At 46.9% G+C, this 22,850-nt stretch overlaps 1 protein-coding gene across 1 annotated transcript in view; it reads right to left on the minus strand.

Annotated features, from left to right (window-relative positions):
* The window catches only part of LOC309550447 (C4b-binding protein alpha chain-like), a gene marked incomplete at its 3' end in the record, with an annotated part of 129,067 nt that overhangs the window by 68,260 nt on the left and 37,957 nt on the right, over positions 1-22,850 (minus strand). The window contains exon 3 of the mRNA XM_082250825.1: positions 21,727-21,903. Within this exon, the coding sequence (XP_082106951.1) occupies positions 21,727-21,903 (177 nt within the window). The remainder of the gene's footprint in view (positions 1-21,726; positions 21,904-22,850) is intronic.

The following is a 22,850-nucleotide window of genomic DNA, read 5'->3' on the forward strand; positions in this document are numbered from 1 at the left end:
ATGTACTTGCGATGGTCAGCAAGCGGTTAACCACTTAAGCCCCGGATAATTTTCCTGCTCAAAGACAAAGCCCTATTTTGCGATTCGGCACTGCGTTACTTTAACTGACAATTGCATGGTCGTGCGATGCTGTACCCAAATGAAATTAACTTCCTTTTTTCCCACAAACAGAGCTTTCTTTTGGTGGTATTTGATCACCTGTGTGATTTTAATTTTTTTGTGCTATAAACAAAAAAAGAGCGTCAATTTTGAAAAAATAACAATATTTTTCACATTTTTTATATGAAATCCCCCCCCCCCCCCCCCCCAAAAAAATGTAAAAATTTAAATTTTTTAACATTTTAGGCCAATTTGTTTTCTGCTACATATTTTTGGTAAAAAAAAATTGCAATAAGCGTATTTTGATTTGTTTGCGCAAAAGTTATTGCGTTTACTAACTAAGGGAAAGATTTATGTCATTTTTATTGTTTTTTTTTTAAGCTAGTAAGGGCAGCGAACTGCAATTTTTTTGCTTGCGGGACTGCGCACTGCGGACAGATTGGACCCCTAACTGACATTTTTGACACTTTTGGGGGTACCAGTGACATTACTACAGTAATCAGTGCTATACATATGCACTGTTACTGTAAAAATGACACTGGCAGGGAAGGGGTTAACTTTATTAGTGATCAAGGGGTTAAGTGTGTCCCTAGGGGCGTGATTATAACTGTAAAGGGGCGTGGCTTGTGATGTAACCACAGAGACATAGGATCCTGCTATGTAGGATCGTATAGTCTCTGCTGTTACACCAGGAGAATGATAGACCGCTTTGTTTACATCAGCGTATCACAAACATGGGCGTTTGAGATAATAGCTCTACGGTCGTTTCGCATCCCACGCGTCATCAGGAGTTTGTCCTATAATTTAGACCAGGGCTTCCCAAACTTTTTTGGGCCGAGACCCACTTCGGAATACAGTTATTTTTTGGGACCCACTTGCTTGTAATTGAAAATTGTAAAGTGTTACAGAATTGTTGGCGCTATATAAATGCAAATAATAATCATAAGAATATAATAATAAATAAAAATAATACATAAAGTATTTACTTATGTGTGGCCACCATGTTCTAAGTGAGGGGTCAGAAACCTGTGGCATGTGTGGCATATAAGCGGAGTTGTAAGTAATCAGCACCCTCATTGACAGTATAAGGTAGGCAGAGGACAGAAATCAACCACCCCAGGACAGTGATCAGCAGGCTATATGGCACTCACCCTCCTTCCTCTCCCAGTGGTCCACAGTGAAGGTGAAGCCCCTGTTTGCCCTCTCCAGGGCCCCAGCACACCTCACCCAGAGTCTCCATGATGAGGAGCTCTATGCTGGTCTTGGTGTCCTGACTCTTCTCCTTAAGATCCTCTACTTGGGTCACAGAAGATGCCATGAATTCCTGACACCGCCGGGCCACCTGGTCCTCTTATGACACAGAGGCTGCCATCTCTGCCCGCTATAGCTGAGAGAATCCCGCCACTAGTCTAGCCACCACCGCTGCCGCCAACAGGCCCAAGGAGCTGGCTCTGCATCCTATGAACATATCCTACTTTCTACATAACAGCCCACATACGTACTCACTGATGCAAGTATCCTCCTCGCTGGAAATGCAGACCAGCCTCCGTAAACTGCATGGGTGGGGTCCTGAATCCTTTGCGATTTGACTGCTCTGACTCTCTGTAATTTGCACGGGCTCACACAGCACAATTTAAGGGGGGCCTGCTCTAAGTGATTTCCGGCTCAGCGCGACCCACTCAAACGCAGCTCGCGACCCACCAGTGGGTCCCGACCCACAGTTTGGAAACTCCTGATTTAGACAGCACCTGGCTCTGGTGAGTGTGCATTTTATTCATTGGTGGTGGATACATCAACGTTTATGAACCCTTTCTTATCATCTACCCCTGGGATTTATCCATGAACTTTATCGCATCTTTTGAATTAACTTTTATGATATTATCTATTATACTCCCCTCACAGGGATAACTTTTGTTGTATTACATTTAGTTTATTTTTTAAAGCGCAGCAAAACCCCCCTTTTTTTTCTATATATTGCAAGTGTATATGGCACACCTGGAAATGGGAAAAAAGGCAAAAAATACCCCCCCCCCCCAAAAAAAAAAAAAAAACAAACAAAAAAAACCCAGAAAAACATTAAATGAATGAAAACACAGAGAGGGATGACAATTGTTGCTGACAAGAACTGTTGAGTTTCTCAGTGGCAAAAAGCACATTGACAAAGCCTGAAAAAAAAAAAACCACATGAAAACGGGAGCTCATAGGCCGTCCGGGGCGGATCCTATATCTGGCACCCCCCCCCCCCCCCCAAACTTTAAAATGTAAAAACACCCACAAAAATGTGTAATGTTTTCAAGAATATTTATTGCACACAGTTGACAGCCCCCCATCACAGTGCCCCTTGCAGTCTTCCCTCCCTCCCCGTCTCTCTAATTACAGTGCCCCCTCTCTGCCCTCTCTGCCTCCCCTGCACAGTCCTACCTTTGGCATAAACAGATAGCTAATACTATTATCAATGTGTTTAAGTTTAAATAAGAGATTGGAGACATGGTACAGGAAATGGTCAGAGAGCGCAGATATGATACAGGAGATGGTCAGAGACTGCAAACATGATACAGGAGATGGTCAGAGACTGCAGACATGATACAGGAGATGGTCAGAGACTGAAAACATGATACAGGAGATGGTCAGAGACTGCAGACATGATACAGGAGATGCTCAGAGACTGCAGACATGATACAAGAAATGGTCATAGACTGCAGACATGATACAGGAGATGGTCAGAGACTGAGGACATGATACAAGAGAGGGTCAGAGACTGGGAACATGATACAAGTGATGGTCAGAGACTGCAGACATGATACAAGTGATGGTCAGAGACTGAGGACATTATAGAAATGATGGTCAGAGACTGCAAACATGATACAAGAGATGGTCAGAGACTGCAGACATGATACAAGAAATGGTCATAGACTGCAGACATGATACAGGAGATGGTCAGAGACTGAGGACATGATACAAGAGAGGGTCAGAGACTGGGAACATGATACAAGTGATGGTCAGAGACTGCAGACATGATACAAGTGATGGTCAGAGACTGAGGACATTATAGAAATGATGGTCAGAGACTGCAGACATGATACAAGGAATGGTCAGAGACTGAGGACATGATACAAAGGATAGTCAGAGACTGCAGACAGAGACTGAGGACATGATCAGAGGCGTAACTAGATTTCTCAGGGCCCCGCTGCAAGAAATCTTGAAGCATGTTTATGACACTTTTTTTTTTTTGCAATGTATAACAAAGTAAAACATTTCTGTTCAGGATCAGGAGCGGTAATGGTGGTGTGGGGTGTGGGATCAGAGGCGGTAATGGTGGTGAGGGGGATGGAATCAGTGGCGGTGGTGGGGTGGAATCAGTGGCAACGGTGGTGGGGAGGGAAGTGGGATCAGTGGCAGCAATGGTGGGGAGGGGGGTGGGATCAGTGGCAGTGCCGTGGTGGGGAGGGGGGTGTGATCAGTGGCGGCGGTGGTGGGGAGGGGGGTGTGATCAGAGGTGATGATGGTGGTGAGGGGGGGTGAAATTAGTCGCGGCGATGGTGAGGGGGGTGGGATCAGTGGCGGTGGTGAGGGGGGGTGGATGGTGGGGTGGGGTGGGATCAATGGCGGTGATGAGGGGGGGTGATGGTTGGGAGGGGGGTGGGATCAATGGAGGTGATTAGGGGGGTGATGGTTGGGAGGGGGGTGGGATCATTAAGAGGCAGCATTCCTTCTCCTCGACACACCATACCATGTCCCGAATCGACCTCATCCTGGTCTCCCGGGTTCTGTCCCCGCGCCTGGTGGCAGTGGGGTTCTCCCCCCGGTCGCTGTCGGATCACAGTCCCTACTGGATGACGCTCAGGCTGGACCGATGCAAACCGCGCCCGGCCTGGCGTCTCAACCCTATGTGGCTGACCCTGATGCCTGAGGAGACCCCATTGGCCGCCTGCTGGACCCAATTCTTCACCGATAACGAGGGCACTGCCTCCCCGCTGGCAGTGTGGGAGGCGTTCAAGCTGCACGCCAGGCTCTCTCTACAGACCCATATAAAACGATTTAAATCAGACTCGGCGGCAGCATACTCCCGTGCGGAGGATGAGTTGCGGAGTGCTGAGGATGTGTATCTTGCGGACCCCTCGCAGGCGAATGCCTCCAGATTGTGGCTTCTGTCGCGAGCGGTCTCCCAGATAGAATATGAACGTGCCAGGTCAAAGTTGCTATTCCAAAAGCAGAGGATCTTTGAGCAGGGTGAGCGGGCGGGACAACTACTTGCCTATCTGGTGCATTGTGAGGACAGGCCCCCTGTGGTGATCACCCTGCGCTCCGACTCGGGCACTCCTGTTACTGACTTGGAGGTGGTGACGGAGCGGTTCCGTCTCTTCTTCAGCCAACTGTACTCCTCTAGGGCCCCCGCGGAGGACGCGGCAATGCAGGTGTTCCTGGACACGGTGGAATTCCCCTCGCTGACGGAGAACAGGTCCTGCTTTTGGAGGCCCCCCTCACGGAGGAGGAGGTTGCTGAGGCTATGTCCAGGTTTCCCAGGTCGAAATCCCCGGGCACTGATGGTCTTCCCATAGAATTTTATGCCCAATATTCGGAAATTCTTGTCCCTAAATTGCTACAACTGTTCACTCACATGTTTGAGGAATTTACCCTGCCCCCCACCATGAGGGAGGCTATGATCGTATTAATCCCTAAACCAGGAAAGGACCCTTAGTGCCCGGAATCTTATCGCCCTATCTTTCTCTTGCAGGTGGACATAAAGATACTTGCCAAGATCCTGTCCATCCGCCTGAACAAGGTGATCTTATCGCTTGTTCACGAGGATCAGGCAGGATTTATGCCTGGTAGGAATACATCCTTTAATCTCCGCAGGCTCTTTATGAACCTCCAGGCCACACATGAGAACTGCGGGGAGAGAGTAGTGGTGACTCTGGACACGGCAAAGGCCTTTGACTCCGTTGAGTGGGGGTTTCTGTGGGAGTGTCTCCGGAGATTTGGCTTCGGACCCAACTTTATCAAATGGGTCAGGCTCCTGTATACTGCCCCGACTGCCAGGGTATTGGCCATCGGGTGGCCCTCTGCGGGGTTTCCACTCGCTATATGCCCTGTATATGCTGTATGCCCTGGTGGCGGAGCCACTGGCTATCGCCATCAGTGCCCACCCGGACATACACGGCCTTCGTGTGGGCCCCCTGGTGGAAAAAATTAGCATGTACGCCGACGACACCCTCCTGTATCTGGTGGACTCGGGGGACTCTCTCACTACGGCCCTTTCCCTTATAGACACGTATGGCACTTATTCCGGACTGCAAATTAACTGGGATAAATCCCAAGTTCTCCCCGTAGACCCCCCGGGCCCTGGGGGGGGATCCCCGCGGCGGGACCCCTGCAGCGTGTAGACAGTTTTAAATACCTTGGGGTTTGGGTCACGACACGCCCCCGGGACTATATCCGGGACAATATTCAGCCCCTCTACCCCCTGATTAAGGCCAAGACTCAGATTTGGTCCATATTGCCACTGGGTGTAATGGGCAGGGTAAACTTAATCAAAATGGTACTACTGCCAAAGATTTTGTATGTTCTCTGGCACTCCCCGATCTACCTCCCATTAAAATATTTTAAACAAATGGATTCTCCTGAAGACGTTTGTGTGGGGCAACAGCCGGCACAAGCTCTCCTGGCGTAAATTGCAGAACCCCACCAACCTCGGGGGCGTGGCGTTGCCGGACTTTAATTCTTACTACCTAGCTGCCCAATTATCCCAATTTTTCCATCTCGATAAAATAGACAGAACCCGATTTCTTTTGCTGCTCTGCCCCCGGTGGTCTCATGCAACGGGGACCCCCTATCCGTCATCCTGAGGGGCGGGGGTGGTGCGGTGGTGGGGGGGGACACGTCCTCTATGCTCCATCACTACAGCCGTGTCTGGGCGATCGTGATGGCCAAACTCAGTTACCCCCCGCTCCATGCCCTCACGCCCCTATGGCATAACGGGACCCTCCCGGAGTTCCGTACGGTGCCGGACCCTGAGTTGTAGGGGGGCGAGGGAATATATTATCTTTCCCACATAGTGACGGGATCCACCCTCCGCACCTTTGATGACTTGCGAGTGTCCTGTCAGCTACCGGAGCGCATGCTATTCCGCTACTACCAAATTAGACATGCCTTCCAGGCGCAGGTCCAGCCTGACATGCCCCCTTTGGAGTCCCTCCCGGTCCTGGAGATAATTAGGTGCACTGAGCCTAGCCATTTGATCTCCATCCTGTACTCAGAGCTGCACTCGCCCTCCTCCACCTCTATAGCGTATGCCCTGAAGGCTGGCTGGGAGTCGGAGGTAGGCGACATTGAGGATGAGGACTGGAGCGATGCGCTGGAGACGTGCCGGCAGGTGTCTCCTAAACTTTCTGATAGGCTGACTCAGTTATTTATAGTCCACCGTGCTTACCTTACTCCAGCCAGGCTGGCAAGATACCGACCTAATCTTTCCCGGGACTGCCCTATGTGTCATTCCGCCCAGGGTACGTTCCACCACCTCCTCTGGCTTTGCCCCCGCATTCAGGCCTATTGGCAGCAAGTCGTGGCCTTCCTCCATGATACCATGGGCTCCCCACTTCAGCTAGACCCTAGACAATGCTTGTTGGGTATCTACCCAGAGGATGCTATGGATAAGCCTACAAAAATCTTCCTGCAACACTCCCTCTTTGTAGCTAGGAAGTTGGTGGCCAGGCAATGGATGAGGGAGAACCCCCCGGGTTTCCCACAATGGTTGAAAGAGGTCAATTCCATTCTGCCGTATCATCGTATTATGTATAAAAATCGGGGCTGCCCCACGAAATACAATAAAATCTGGGACAGATGGATTCAGAATCCGGCTACTTGTACCTAGTGGCTTCATTGTTACTGCTATTGCACGCATACCCTTCTACTTGCACTGTCCTCGGTACTTCTCCCCCCCTGTGATTGTTATCTACTTGTTTCCCCTCTATGTCGGCAATGTATGCAATGTTTCGTTGTACTCATGACTGCACTACTGTTTGTGAAAAAAAATTTTTGTCCTTGTTACACAATAAACTCTCTGTTTTTGGAAAAAAAAAGAGGCAGCATTCCAGTAAGCCAGCAAGGGTGGAGTTTGGGATCAAAAAGGCAAGTTCACTTACGATTAGCAGTCAAGTCGGTCAGTCAGCGTCGAGACGATTTCCCCCTCACTCAGGCTCAGCAACTCCAGCCAGGCAGGCACAGCATGTAGTCTCTTCGCACTCTTCTCGCAGAGGGGAGAACTCCTCCCCCTGCACTCTATTGGTGTCAGCTGGTCAGCTGACTTTCAGTGACTGTCCACCCCTGCTGCCTCACTGCATCAGCTATCTTGGATTGAAGGATCGGCAGGGCTGAGGACGGTGCAGGCAGCACAGCAACAGAATGCAGGTAGATTGCTTTACACAGACATAACATACCGCTGTACCTCTCCGGCCCCGCCAACCCCCCCCGCACAACGATTGGGGAAGGCGGCAGCCAGACTTGTCTCTCACTCAGCCACTACCACTAGTGAACAGTTTGGATTTAGGCAGACAGGCGGGCCCCCTCACGCCGCGGCAACTTACCCCTCAGGTAGCGGAACCGGTAGCGGTAGGGCCCGGTCGCAAGCACGACCACCGCGACCCCGATAGTTCCGCTACTGGACATGATACAAAGGATAGTCAGAGCCTGCAGACATGATACAAGTGATGGTCAGAGACTGAGGACATGATACAAGGAATGGTCAGAGACTGCAGACATGATACAAGAGATGGTCAGAGACTTGGAAAGCATTGCAAGGGGGGTTGGAAAGCACAGGGTGGAGAGCACTGGGGACAGGGAAAACCAAGGTGACTGAGAGCACAGGGGGGGGGGGGACTGGAGAACACTGGGGAGGGGGACTGGAGAGCACTGAGGGGGTAGCCAGGAAGCACAGAGGGTTGGAGAGCACTGGGGGGAGCCAGAGAGGAGGGGGGAGCTGAAAAGCACTGTGGGGAGCTGAAGAGCAATAGGGGGAGCTAAAGAGCATGGGGGGGGTAAAGAGCACAGGGGAGGGCTAAAGAGCACTGAGGTGGTGCTGGAAGGGAGGGCTGGACAGCACTGGGGGGCCAGCAAAAGAATTTGGATAGGAGGAGCGGTGGGGCAGCTGCATATAAAGGAATTGATATTTCCATGTTCCTCCTGCAGCCGCTGAATAGCTGCAGAAGGGAGAGGAGGAGAATCAGGCATTCAGCGGCTGCAGGAGGAATATGGAAATACCAATTCCTCTATATGCAGCTGCCCCACCGCCCCTCCTATCCAACTTCTTTTGCTGGCCTCCCAGTGCTGTCCAGCCCCCCCCCCCCCCCCCCAGTGCTGTCCATCCCCACCCCCTTTCCAGCACCCCTCCAGTGCTCTTCAGCCTCCCAGTGCTCTTTAGCCCCCCCCAGTGCTCTTTAGCTCCTCCTATCCAGGCACACAGGGAGGCTGCTCGGGCACTCACCTTCTTTCCGGCCTCTGTGAGCAGCACGGACAGAAGGAGCAGCTACTGCACCTGTCTTCTCAGGGAGATGCGACTAGCCTGGGGGCGCCAGTGGGAACCCCTAAATAGTGCTGGTCTGACCCTCCCCCCCCCCCCAGCACCCCCCGTTGGTGCGCCACTGCTCATAGGTGCAAACCCAGCTGGAGTGTGAGCTAAAATAGAGAAGAGAGATAAAAAAAATCATGATGACTTCCTCAGAGTACTACAATGCTACTATGATAACATTATATCGCTCTGTTAAAAAAAAAAAAAAAAATGTGAAAAAAAAAATATGGGATCTCCAATACAAAAATAATTTATAGAAATGAATTAGGCTGACTCAACAAAATATTTCCGAGTTAATTTTGCCTATGCAGACATCCTTTGAATGCACAATAAGATTGGTGTAAGTACAGACTGCACACTATAAAAAAAAAAAAGAATATTTATTTACAATAAGTCACTTTACACCCCTAACACTCAGATTGAGAGGGAGACACCGACACTAAGATAGTCACAATGAAGTTCTAAAATTATTTGTGACAGCGGAATATATGTATTCAATTGAATTCAATAATGAATTTCCCCTCGTAGACAGCATAACCAATGATAACTATCTAGCAGACAATAACCTGCGTTTTTATGGAGTTCGACTGTTCTCCTGCAGAAAAAAATAAATAGGTGTCAAAATACGTAAAAGTATGCACTAATATGGCCAAAGAAAAGAAAAATAATAACAAAAAATAAAAAAAAAATGTAAAAAATGACCTCTGAGATTTTGGTCAGATATTGACATGATAGCATCACAGTATTGTTGGCTGCACATCCGTGATGCCAATCTCTCCCGTTCCACCACATCAAAAAAGGTGCTCTATTGGATGAGAAGTGGTGAGTGTGGAGGCCATTGGAGTACAGTGACCTCATTGTCATGGTGAAGAAACCAATGGTGAGATGATTGGAGCTTTGTGACATGGTCCATTATCCTGCTGGAAGGAGCCATCAGAAGATGGGGACACTGTGGTCATAAAGGGATGGACATGGTCAGCAACAATACTCAGGTAGGCCGTGATGTTTAAACGATGCTCAATTGGTACTAAGGGGCCGAAGTGTGCCAAGAAAATATCTCCCACACCATTTCACCACCAGCCTGAACCACTGATACAAGGCAGGATGGATCCATGTGAACTCCCAGTGGAGTCGGTTCACGCATTTCCGGGACAGCTGCGGAGCGGTTTGCAGGAAATTCGTGTGCATCTTCTGGCCTGTTTCAGGTCCAAAAATTCGGACTGATTTCGGACCTGAATCAGTGAACGGGACTCACCAGACCTTCTGCTGCGAGCCGCTCCACAATCCAATGTGAACCCAGCCTAAAACTATTGCTAGAATTGTTTTTACATTTTCGAATGGGGGGCCCCGAGATTGTCCATCATTTTTAAAGGGTGCCTCGAAATTGTCTATCATTTTTAAAGGGTGCCTTGACTGAAAAAAGGTTGAGAAACACTGTGCTAGAGTTTTATTCAGCAGGCCTCAGAAATTCCCCATTCAGGCCCCTAGAGGGAGTGGTTGTAATAGCATACCTCCTAACTTTTGAACTTCGCAATGAGGGACACTGAAAGAGAAACAAAACCAGCTCCATCCAACCCAAATGCCCCCTTTTGGGGGGCGCAAACAGAAAAATGTAATAGGCATTGCTCTGCGGCAAAAAACGCTGTAAAAAACTGTGTGACTTTGAGGTCACAAAAGTGTGAAAGGGGCCTTCAGTAATCAAGGTAGAGTTCGCCCTCTTCAATGCAGAGAGACCAGTGTGCCCCCTTTCAATGCAGAGAGACCAGCGTGCCCCCTTCAATGCAGAATGACCAGCGTGCCCCCTTCAATGCAGAATGACCAGCGTGCCCCCTTCAATGCAGACAGACCAGCGTGCCCCTTTCAATGCAGAATGACCATCATGCCCCCTTTCAATGCAGAGTGACCAGCGTGCCGTGCCCCCATTCAATGCAGAGTGACCAGCATGCCGTGCCCCCCTTCAATGCAGAGAGACCAGCGTGCCCCCTTTCAATGCGAAATGGCCAGCATGCCCCCTTTCAAAGCAGAATGACCAGTGTGCCCCCTTCAATGCAGAATGACAAGTGTGCCCCCTTTCAATGCAGAATGACCAGCATGCCGTGCCCCCCTTCAATGCAGAGAGATCATCGTGCCCCCTTTCAATGCAGAGAGACCAGCGTGCCCCCTTTCAATGCAGAGAGACCAGCATGCCCCCTTCAATGCAGAGTGACCAACGTGCCCCCTTCAATGTAGAATGGCCAGCGTGCCCCCTTTCAATGCAGAATAACCAGCGTGACCCCTTTCAATGCAGAATAACCAGCGTGACCCCTTTCAATACAGAATGACCAGCGTGCCCCCTTGCAATACAGAATAACCAGCATGCTCCCTTTCAATGCAGAGAGACCAGTGTTCCCCTTTCAATGCAGAGAGACCAGTGTGCCCCTTTCAATGCAGAGTGACCAGCATGCCCCCTTCAATGCAGAGTGACCAGCGTGCCCCCCTTCAATGCATAATGGCCAGCGTGCCCCCTGTCAATGCAGAATGGCCAGCGTGACCCCTTTCAATGCAGAGAGACCAGCATGACCCCTTTCAATGCAGAGAGACCAGCATGACCCCTTTCAATGCAGAATGGCCAGCGTGACCCCTTTAATGCAGAATAACCAGCGTGACCCCTTTAATGCAGAATAACCAGCATGACCCCTTTAATACAGAATAACCAGCGTGACCCCTTTAATACAGAATAACCAGTGTGACCCCTTTCAATGCAGAATGGCCAGCGTGACCCCTTTCAATGCAGAATAACCAGCGTGACCCCTTTCAATGCAGAAAAACCAGCATGACCCCTTTAATGCAGAATAACCAGCGTGACCCCTTTCAATGCAGAATGGCCAGCGTGACCCCTTTCAATGCAGAATAACCAGTGTGACCCCTTTAATGCAGAATGGCCAGCGTGACCCCTTTCAATGCAGAATAACCAGCGTGACCCCTTTCAATGCAGAATGGCCAGCGTGACCCCTTTCAATGCAGAATAACCAGCGTGACCCCTTTCAATGCAGAATGCAGAATGACCAGTGTGACCCCTTAATGCAGAATAACCAGTGTGACCCCTTGATACAGAATGACCAGCATGACCCCTTTAATGCAGAATGACCAGCGTGACCCCTTAATGCAGAATGACCAGCATGACCCTTTTAATGCAGAATGACCAGCGTGACCCCTTAATGCAGAATGACCAGCGTGACGCCTTAATGCAGAATGACCAGCGTGCCCTCTTAATGCAGAATGACCAGCGTGCCATGCTCCTCCCATCCGAGACAGGTGCACTTACCTGCAGCGGATTCTCCTCTGTCCCCCAGCATCTCCTCGAGTCCTTCTGCCTCCTCCTCGGCCTATGGCATGGTTTTGCCTTTCGGCCAATCAGGAAGACCCATTTCCTGATTGGCCAGGAGGAGGATCTGTGTGACAATAGCGAATTTTCATTCGCTATTGTCACACAATGGGTGGACTCGGGGCGCACTACTCTGCACCCTGGGTCCATCCTTCTGATCGGAAAACGAAGACGAGGGCAGAGCTGGGAGGAGGAGCGGGCGGGCAGATCGGGAGCCGAAGACGAGGGCGGAGCTGGGAGGAGGAGGGGGCGGGCAGCAGAGATGGACGGGACCAGGCATTATCGGAGACAAAATCTGACAGGACACCGGCGACCAGATTTTCCAGGACTTCAGCCCAGCTCCGCGGGACCGCGGGACCCCGGGACCCCCTTCAAATTGCGGGACAGTCCCACGGATTCCGGGATGGTTGGGAGGTATGCAATAGGCTCAATTTCTTGTGGTTAGTTCTGACCCTTGCTGGAGGATTTCCACGATATTGTCCAAATACGGTGTATTGCAGATAGCTTTGGCTTGCGTTTTATTACTGCACTCAGCATGGTGTCCCACTTAGTTTTACGAGTAGCCTCCCTCAATTGTAGGGGGTTCAACACTTCTGGAAAACAGAGACAAATTCCATATCACTTTCATAAGTCGAGAACACAGATCCTGCTTTTGCAAGAAACACATTCCTGCTCGGATGCTGTCCCTTACAAAACAAATACTTTAACACCTGGTTCCATAGCACTAACCTGGGGTCTAGATCTAAAGGGATATTCATGGCCTTCCATTGATTGCTCCTTTAACCCAGAAGTGCTAGACTCATTCATAGATCCCTGTGGTCGTTATATCTTATTAAAATTGAAACATTTGCAAACAGTTCTTACAATAACTAATGTCTATTCTCCCAACCAGGAGCAGCTGCGGTTCATCTCGTCTGTGACAGCCCACCTGACAACTTTTGGTACAACTAACCTAATTATGGGGGGTGACCTCAATGTGCCACTTATCCAACTAATGGACTTCTCTACGGGAATTCATCCCTCACTCCATCTGTACTAACTAAAATTTGCTCCCTTCTCACACAGTTGAATCTGATAGATGTATGGCGAGTATTAGACCCTACAGACAGGGACTACACTTATTTTCTCAGCAGCCCATGCCTCTTCCCGATCTCTGCTAGACTCAGACCCGACCTCTACAATTGGTCTTTGGTTATGGTCTGATACATGTGTTATTCAGTCGCTTCCCCAGAATTTCTGGCAGTCAGATGTGGCATCTGAACCACAATCTTTTTATTGATGTGGCATGCTCAAGCTCTGTCTCTCAAGCCATTAGAGACTTTGTTCGAGATCACGTTACCAACCAGACGCACCCCATGATAAAATAGGAAACACATAAATGCGTTCTACATAGAGTGTTAATGCAATACGGCTCCAGATTGAAACGGGAGCGCACGATGGACATTAAGCACCTGCCCTCCCATATCTCATTATCTGAATCTACACATAAATGCAAACTAGAACCCGCCGTGTTAGTACAACTCTTAAATGCCCGGCGTGACCTCCTTTGTCTGTTCCCGGACTGCTCTCATATAGCAAGAGATAAAATGAGACATATACATTATTCGCAAGCTAATAAGTGTGGTAGACACCTATCGTGAGTCATACACCCGAGACAAACTAGACAGTCTATTCCCTATCTTAATACACCTTCGGAATTTGAACGTTTTTTATTCTTCTTTATATTATCTACCTCGAGCTCAATCACTACCCTCAATCAAGAGTTATTGGACTTACCCACCTTTATCCTCCAGATCATCAAGGGCCTTAAAAATGGGAAGAATCCTGGCTCTGATCAGTTTTCTCCCTGTTTTTATAAGACCTTGGCTCCCCCTTTTGCCCCGATAATGGCGAGTGCCTTTGAAGCAATCAATGACTCCCACCCTATTTCTGCGTCAATGCTCCAAGCACAGTATCAGTTATAGCTAAACCAGGGAAGGACAATTCCAGCTGTGAGAACTACAGACCCATCTCTCTATTACTGTAAATGTAGACCTTAAGATATTCTCCAAGATAATTGCAAACCGAATAGCCCCACTCTTATCTGCCATTAGTCATAGTGATCATGTAGGTTTCGTCCCAGGTCAAGAAGCGAGAGACAACATGACCAAGACCCTATATACCTCATCTCCTATGCTCACCAACATCATATCTCCACTTGCCTTTTGGCTTGTGATGGCAAAAGGCCATTCGATAGGGTCTATTGGATGTTTCTCCGTTTAATCGCTGCAACAGATTTGCATGGGCCCTAAACTGCTTGCCAAAATAATGTTTCTATGTTCCTCCCCCTCAGCTGTGGCTCTCACCATTGGGACAAAATCCTACGCTTTCTCCATCTCTAACGGCACTAGGCAGAGCTGTCCCCTCTCCCCCTTGTTACTGTATTTTCTATAGTCATCGAGGATTTAGCACAAGCCATCCGACAAAACTCCTCTATACACGAGATTCAAATGCCTTCTGCCCAATAGAAGCTGTCTCTATATGCAGACAATGTATTGCTATATGTAAATCAACCCCATATCAGCATCTCTTTCCTTTTACAGGAACTCCACAGATTTCGCACTTTTAGGGAACTTTAAATTGAATATTTCCAAAACCGAAGCCTTAAATGTCTCCCTCCCTAATCACCTTCTTGACACCCTTCCACGTAATTTCCCTTTTCATTGGCAAGCACACAATTAAAATTTAGGAACTGAAATTCCACACCGCTTACACAATCTTTATTCCCTTAATTACAGTCCTTTGTTGACGAAGATTCGGAGATCATTGGAATCATGACATCATCTGATAATTCCCTGGTTTGGTTGTATAAATATCTTAAAGATGGGTGTTCTACCCAAATTACTATACCTTTTTCAAGCCATACCTATTGCCCTCCCTGTTGCATTTTTAAGCACTGTATGCTCTCTAGCGATTCGGTTTTTACTGTAGCGACACCCATCCCAGTTAAAGCATAAACTTGTGTGCACTCACAAATATTTTGAGGGCGTGGGACTACCTGACTTTGAGATGTATCATGCCTCGGCTCTCTTTTCCTGTGTACTCGAGTGGTTCCCGCATCCTTTTGCAAAGTCCTCCGCAGCACTAAAACAAGATATGTCCCCAGTTGCTCTGAAAGCTCTTTTGTTGGGGGGGGGGGGCATGCCTCTTCCTATCAATCTCTGTCTCTATCCCCATTGACCAAAGCAGTATTACGGGTTTGGTATCGCCGTCGGGAGCCTTTTTCATTAACCACGGAACTGAGCCTACTGACTCCTCTCTTTGATAACCCAGCGTTACTGGATGGTAGTCATACTCTATCTTATGCCCCATATGAAAGGTCCTCCTTGTCCACTGTTCGTAAGATCTTACATCCCACATCTGGCTTATTTCAGCCGCATACGAACAATACAACAGCTCCTATAGGTTGGCTTACTGCCCTGAGCCTGACAAAATATTGTAACACATTACACGCTTTGGGGCAAACACATACTGTAGGTCACTGACTGCTTTTAGGGAATGTGTACCCTTCTCATGCTTCCTCGCCACACACTATCTTTAATCTATAAAGAGATTATGTCTCATACACATAGCTGCTACCTTACAAAGGTATGGGCAAGGGAACTAGAGATGGAGATATCCCCTGAAGAATGGCACACTGCTTTCATGTTCACACACAAATCCTCGATCTCCTGCTATACACAGGAGAAAAACTTCAAAATATTATTGTAACGGATCAACCGGCACCCCGACCGGATACCTCCGTTGATGCATGCTCCTATTGCTTTCTGAGGGCTCCAAGCACTCCACCAGACAACGTAACCACTTCAGACCCCACAAACCGCCGCAGCTTGGTTAGGGTCTCGCCGTCTCCTACTCACCCTGGAGCTACGACAAGGCTCCAGGTTCCCGTGGGTGATCCTCTCTTTCCCCAGAGAGTGCAGCAGAACAAGCTCTTACACAAGCTCTTACAAGAGCTTAGTGATTACCCAAGAGAGTATGGAGGACATAGCAATCCCTTGTAACCGATTCCCCCAATAAGAAACAGGACTCTAGATTGAGGGTGAACTATATCTGAACGTTATTGAACAAGAAACAGACTTTTATACAGTTTTCCCCCACAAGGTTTCCGCCCAGGTGGACCTTGTTGAAAACAGGCCCTGACATTCACAATCCAATGAAAACAGAGTTTTACACTCTCATACAGTGTACACAATCCCTCCGCTCTGCCTGATTACAGAAGCATATGCAGATGAAAGTGTTTACAGGAACTAAACGAATTATCTAGCCATCTGGACAGAACAATGTGAGGTCATTAACCACTTCCATACCGAGTCATGTAAAATGACGTTGGCAAAGTGGTTGTCTAGATCCGGGCCGCCGTCATATGACGTCGGCCCGTTCTAGCTGCTACTGCGCGCCCCCGGCGGCGCGCCCCCGGCGGCGCGCAGCGGCGCGATCAGGGATGAGGCTCGTCCCTCGGACATAGCCCATCCCTGATCAAGGTAAACAGCCAATAGAAATTGGCTGTTTACCACGTGATCGGCTGTGTCAATCACAGCCGATCACATGAGCGGCTCCAGCACGAGCCGCTCGTTCTCTCTGCAATGCGCGCCCCCGGGGGCACGCAGAGCAGCGATCGGGGACGAGGCTCGTCCCTCGGACAGAGTCGATCCCTGATCTAGGTAAAGAGCCAATGAAATTGGCTCTTTACCACGTGACCGGCTGTGTCCAATCACAGCCGGTCACAAATGTCAACAGAGAACACGGTAACTAGCTGTCACCGTGTTCTCCTCCTCACACACTGATCCTGTGTGAGGAAGAGAGTGTGGTAACAGCTAGTTACCAACTACAGTGCACCCTAAACACACTGATTGCCCCCCCCCCCCAATAAAGAGCACCTATCACTAGCCCATCAAAGTACCCGAGTACCTGTCACCAGCCCATCAGGTACTCAGATGACAGGTACTTGGGTACTCTGATGGGCTGGTGACAGGTATTCGGGTACTCTGATGACAGGTACTCTGATGACAGGTACTCGGGTACTCTGATGACAGGTACTCGGGTACTCTGATGACGGGTACTCGGGTACTCTGATGACGGGTACTCAGGTACTCTGATGACGGGTACTCGGGTACTCTGATGACAGGTACTCGAGTACTCTGATGACGGGTACTCGGGTACTCCGATGACGGGTACTCGGGTACTCTGACAGGTACTCGGGTACTCTGATGACAGGTACTCGGGTACTCTGATGACAGGTACTCGGGTACTCTGATGACAGGTACTCGGGTACTCTGATGACAGGTACTCGGGTACTTTGAGTACCTGTCAACGGAGTACCCGTCATCAGAGTACCTGAGTACCTGTCACCTACCCATCAGAGTACCCGAGTACCTTCCACCTGCTCATCAGAGTACCTGACGCCTAAAGTACCCGAGTACTTGCCGCCTGCTCATCAGTACCCATCACTACTCATCAGTACTCATCAGTACCTATCACGTATCAGTACTGATCATCAGTACCCATCAGTACAGTATCACCTATCACCTATCAGTCAGTGAGTACTACTCATCAGTACCTGTCACCTGCCTATCGGAGTACCCGAGTACCTGCCACCTGCTCATCAGTACTAGAGTACCTGTCACCTGCCCAACAAAGTACCCGAGTACCTGTCACCCTTCATACAGCCACCATGTCCAAGTCCAAAAAGGTTTATATACGTCCTCCGTTTAAACCTAAATACCGGTGTTATGGCAGCAGATAGCTGCCATAACCCTGGTATTTTTTTAAACGGTGGACGGTTGGCTTTCCGATAAGGGTGGTCCCAGCGGCGGATTCGCCGTGGGATCACCCTTTCGGGATGGCGGAAGAGGCGCCCCCTCCTGACGCGTTCCGGTCCTTTTCCCCACTTACCGGACCCGCCGGCAGCGGGGAAAACGATCCGGACCCGAATCCTCACAGACAGGATGTCGAGTGAGGGCAAGCTTGCCCTCACTTGACTCTATGGTCTTGGAGGACCGGAGCTACGGAAAATGTTGTTGCCTAGCAACCGGTTTAAAGGTCCTTTTTTTTTTTTTTTCATTTTATATTATAATTATTTATTTTTTTTTTTTTTCTATCTTTTAGTGTACTTGTGAGATCTGAGGACTTTTTGACCCCAGATCTCACAAAAAAGAGGTCCTGTCGTGCCTATTTCTATTACGAGGAATATTTACATTTCTTTTAATAGAAATAAAAATGATCAATTTTTTTTTTTTAAACGGTGTAAGAATAAAAAATAATAAATAAAATAAATAGTAAAAAAAAAAAAAAAAATTAAAGCGCCCTGTCCCCGTTAGCTCGCGCGCAGAAGCGAATGCATACAGAAACCCCGCCCACATATGTAAACGGTGTTCAAACCACACATGTGAGGTATCGCCGCGATCGTTAGAGCAAGGGGAATAATTTGAGCCCTAGACCTCCTCTGTAACTCAAAGATGGCAACCTGTAGAAATTTTTAAATTGTCGCCTATGGGGATTTTTAAGTACCAAAGTTTGTCACCATTCCGTGAACGTGCGCAATTTTGAAACATGGCATGTTGGGTATCTATTTACTCAGCGTAACATTATCTTTCACATTATGGAAAAAAATTGGGCTAACTTTACTGGTTTCTTATTTTTTAATTAAAAAAAGTGAATTGTTTCCAAAAAAATTGCGTTTGGAAGACCGCTACGCAAATGCGGTGTGATAAAAAATATTGCAATAATCTCCATTTTATTCTCTAGGGTCTCTGCTAAAAAAAAATATATAATGTTTGGGGGTTCTAAGCAGTTTTCTAGCAAAACAACTGATTTTAGCTTGTAAACACCAAATGTCAAAAATAGGCCTAGGCAAGTGGCTAGGATGCATGATGATGCTCCTTGGATGTTAGGCCCCTCTATATGGTTAGGCTGTGAAAAAGTCTCACACATGTGGTATTGCCATACTCAGGAGGAGTGGCAGAATGTATTTTGGGGTGTCATTTTTGCTGTGTACATGCTATGTGTTAGGAATATCCTATAAATTGACAACTTTGTGTAAAAAAAAAAAGTTTTCATTTTTTTCCCACATTTTCCAAAAACCTGTGGAAAAAAATGATATGTTCAAACGACCCATAATGCCTCATAGAATATACGTTGGAGTGTTTGCTTTCCAAAATGGGGTAATTTTGTGGACTTTTCCATTGTATTGGTGCTCTAGGGCCTTGAAAAGTGTGATAGGTAGTAAGAAAGTTTTATGTGTATTTATGCTCCTAGAACGCCTGAATGTGCTTCTTGGACGTGGAGTCTCTTTTTGTGGCCAGGCTGTGTAAGTCTCACACATGTGGTATCGCCATACTCGGAAAGGAGTAGCAGAATGTATTTTTGGGTGTAATTTTTGCTGTGTACATGCTATGTGTTAGAAATAGCTTATAAATTGACAACTTTGTGGGAAAAAAAAGAAAAAAAAATGTTTTTCTTCATTTTCCCAAGAATTGTGGGAAAAAATTACAACTTCAAAAAACTCACCATGCCTCTTACTAAATACCTTGGACTGTCTACTTTACAAAAAGGGGTCATTTGGGGGGTATTTGTACTGTCCTGACATTTCAGGGCCTCAAGAAAGAAGATAGGCAGTCAGTACATCTGGTGTGATCAATTTTCAGTAATTGGTACCATAGCTTCTAGACTCAATAACTTTCACACAGACTAAATAATATACACTAATTTGGGTTAATTTTACCAGAGACATGTAGCAGTATACATTTTGGCCCAAATGTATGAAGAAAATTTATTTTTTGCAAAATTTCATAATTGAAACTAAAAAAAAGTGTTTTTTTTTTTCATAATTTTTGCTCTTTTTTTGCATATATCACGAAAAAAAAAAACCCCAGTTGTGATCAAATACCACCAAAAGAAAGCTCTATTTGTGTGAAAAAAAATGATAAAAATTTTGTTTGGTTACAGTGTAGCATGACTGAGCAATTGTCATTCAAAGTGTGAGAGTGCTGAAAGCTGAAAATTGGTCTGGGCAGGAAGGGTGTCTAACTGCTCTGTATGGAAGCGGTTAACATTTAACAATGAGACAGGTAAACTTTAACACAATACACATTCCATTTCAATACACAAACAATAGGGAAGCCTGTCTGGCATGCAGGGACATGGAATACATTATCTAGGAGTCAGACTTCATGGCAATTGTCTATAACAGTCTAAGTCTCCCAGTGTAAACTAGGATTAAATCTTCATATTTCTATATGACGATATTGCTGACAAATATTGCTGTCCCATCTGAAGCAATTCAAACCATTAAGTATCTTCTCCTCACCTCCAGTGATGGTGAATACCATCACAATTATCTAGATGGTACAGAGACCCAGTTAGGCTGAGTCGGAGTTTTCCTAACTCACTGGATCTTTGCTGGTGCTGTCACAGAACGAGGGGCACATATATACATATCTGGTGGGAATGTGACCATATCCATCCATTTTGGAAGTGGATCTTCCAAACATATAATGAGATGTATGATGAGTCTCTCCTCATCCCAAGATAGCACTCCTATCCATCCTTCTAGGCTCAATTAGGTCCCAAAAATCGAATCTTCTCCATTTTTTTCCTTTTGGCTGCCAGGCAGCTCATTCCTTGATTTTGGAATACTATAGTTTCCCCCTCTATAAATGCATGGGTGGACCTCATGAGCGACTTTATGCTCATGGAGGAGAAGCAAGCCAAAGAAATGGACAATTGGGAAAAACATAATAAGATGTGGTACATATGGATCCATTACTCTACCTCTGATACGTTCTCTAGACGGCTTACAACATCATGGGTTATACACCCATGTTTAGTTTTTTCGCCTACTCCCTGACTTTTCGGTCCCTCTTAACTCAAAACTGCTACCCAGAAACAGTATGCTCTCTATGATTTCCACCGTACTGCCTTGTATGTACAGTAGAGTAATTTATTTTCTCCTTTTTCTTTTCTCCCCCTTTTTTTTTCCTTTTTCTTCCTTTCTTTTTTTTTTTCCCCAAAAAAGCTTTAATGAAAAGTGAACATTGGAACTCTACAAAATACAGCAGTAAAACCAAGCCTTCCTTTCTTTCTTTTCTTACTTTGTGTTCACATGTTAACATTTCCATGATCCACTGAGAGACCCTTTTTAACTGGATCTCATTGTCAATGTAATTGTGAACTTATTTTGTATTCAGATAGAAATCTTTCTTCCTCCCCCCCCGTTTTGTTTTTTATACCCCAAATCATTCTGATTTATTCTTGTTATTTTATGATGAAAATTCAATATATACTTATTCAACTTACAGTAAATCCACAGTAGAGCAGACAACACCCGTAGATGAACACCGAAGCAAGCAGCACATGTGAATGGAGTCACGGGTCTAGCAAAACCACTTCTGCGAGGAGGAAAGACATTCACAAACAGAAAACTGCAGGCTAAACCTTTCTGATTACCCTGAGTCATGTATTTAGATCGACAAAGTGTGTGTAATATACAGAGTTATGTACAGTATGTAATGATCCTGTCCAGACAGTAATGATGTGTAGAATGCAATGCACCAATCAGGTTTTATCTTACATCAGGTTAGAGGAGTCAGACCAAAGAGAGGTGGCTGCTGATTGGTTGCTCTGGGTTCCTGCAGTCTGTATACTGAGGTTTACTACTTACGAATACATTGTGGAGGATTATCCCACTCAATGGAGGTTTCTCTCTTCACACATTGTACAGAGGGGTAGGGATTCCGATATCCATCCGGACATTTTACTGTCACTTGCTCCCCGATATTATAAAATGTCTTCTCTGGATCCATCTCCATCATTCTGTCCTCCGGCTTCTTACACAGAGCTGTAAAGTGATTAGAAGAATTAATAATATCTGAGTAATGTGGGTGCCAATGTGATAAAGATAATTCATTTTGTTCTTTAGCACATAACATTTTAATCTGTGGGAGGATCAGTAGGGATAAATGACCTGACAATGTATGTATCTGTAGGAGGATCAGTAGGGATGAATGACCTGACAATGTATGTATCTGTAGGAGGATCAGTAGGGATGAATGACCTGACAATGTATATATCTGTAGGAGGATCAGTATGGACGAATGACCTGACAATGTATGTATCTGTAGGAGGATCAGTAGGGATGAATGACCTGACAATGTATGTATCTGTAGGAGGATCAGTAGGGACGAATGACCTGACAATGTATGTATCTGTAGGAGGATCAGTAGGGATGAATGACCTGACAATGTATGTATCTGTAGGGTGATCAGTAGGGACGAATGACCTGACAATGTATATATCTGTAGGAGGATCAGTAGGGACGAATGACCTGACAATGTATGTATCTGTAGGAGGATCAGTAGAGATGAATGACCTGACAATGTATGTATCTGTAGGAGGATCAGTAGAGATGAATGATCTGACAATGTATGTATCTGTAGGAGGATCAGTAGGGATGAATGACCTGACAATGTATGTATCTGTATGAGGATCAGTAGGGACGAATGACCTGACAATGTATGCATCTGTAGGAGGATCAGTAGGGATGAATGACCTGACAATGTATGTATCTGTAGGAGGATCAGTAGGGATGAATGACCTGACAATATATGTATCTGTAGGAGGATCAGTAGGGATGAATGACCTGACAATGTATGTATCTGTAGGAGGATCAGTAGGGACGAATGACCTGACAATGTATGTATCTGTAGGAAGATCAGTAGGGATGAGTGATCTGACAATGTATATATCTGTAGGAGGATCAGTAGGGATGAATGACCTGACAATGTA

This window comes from Pelophylax lessonae, assembly GCF_965119305.1.
Source record: "Pelophylax lessonae genome assembly, chromosome: 1".
NCBI lineage: Eukaryota > Metazoa > Chordata > Amphibia > Anura > Ranidae > Pelophylax > Pelophylax lessonae.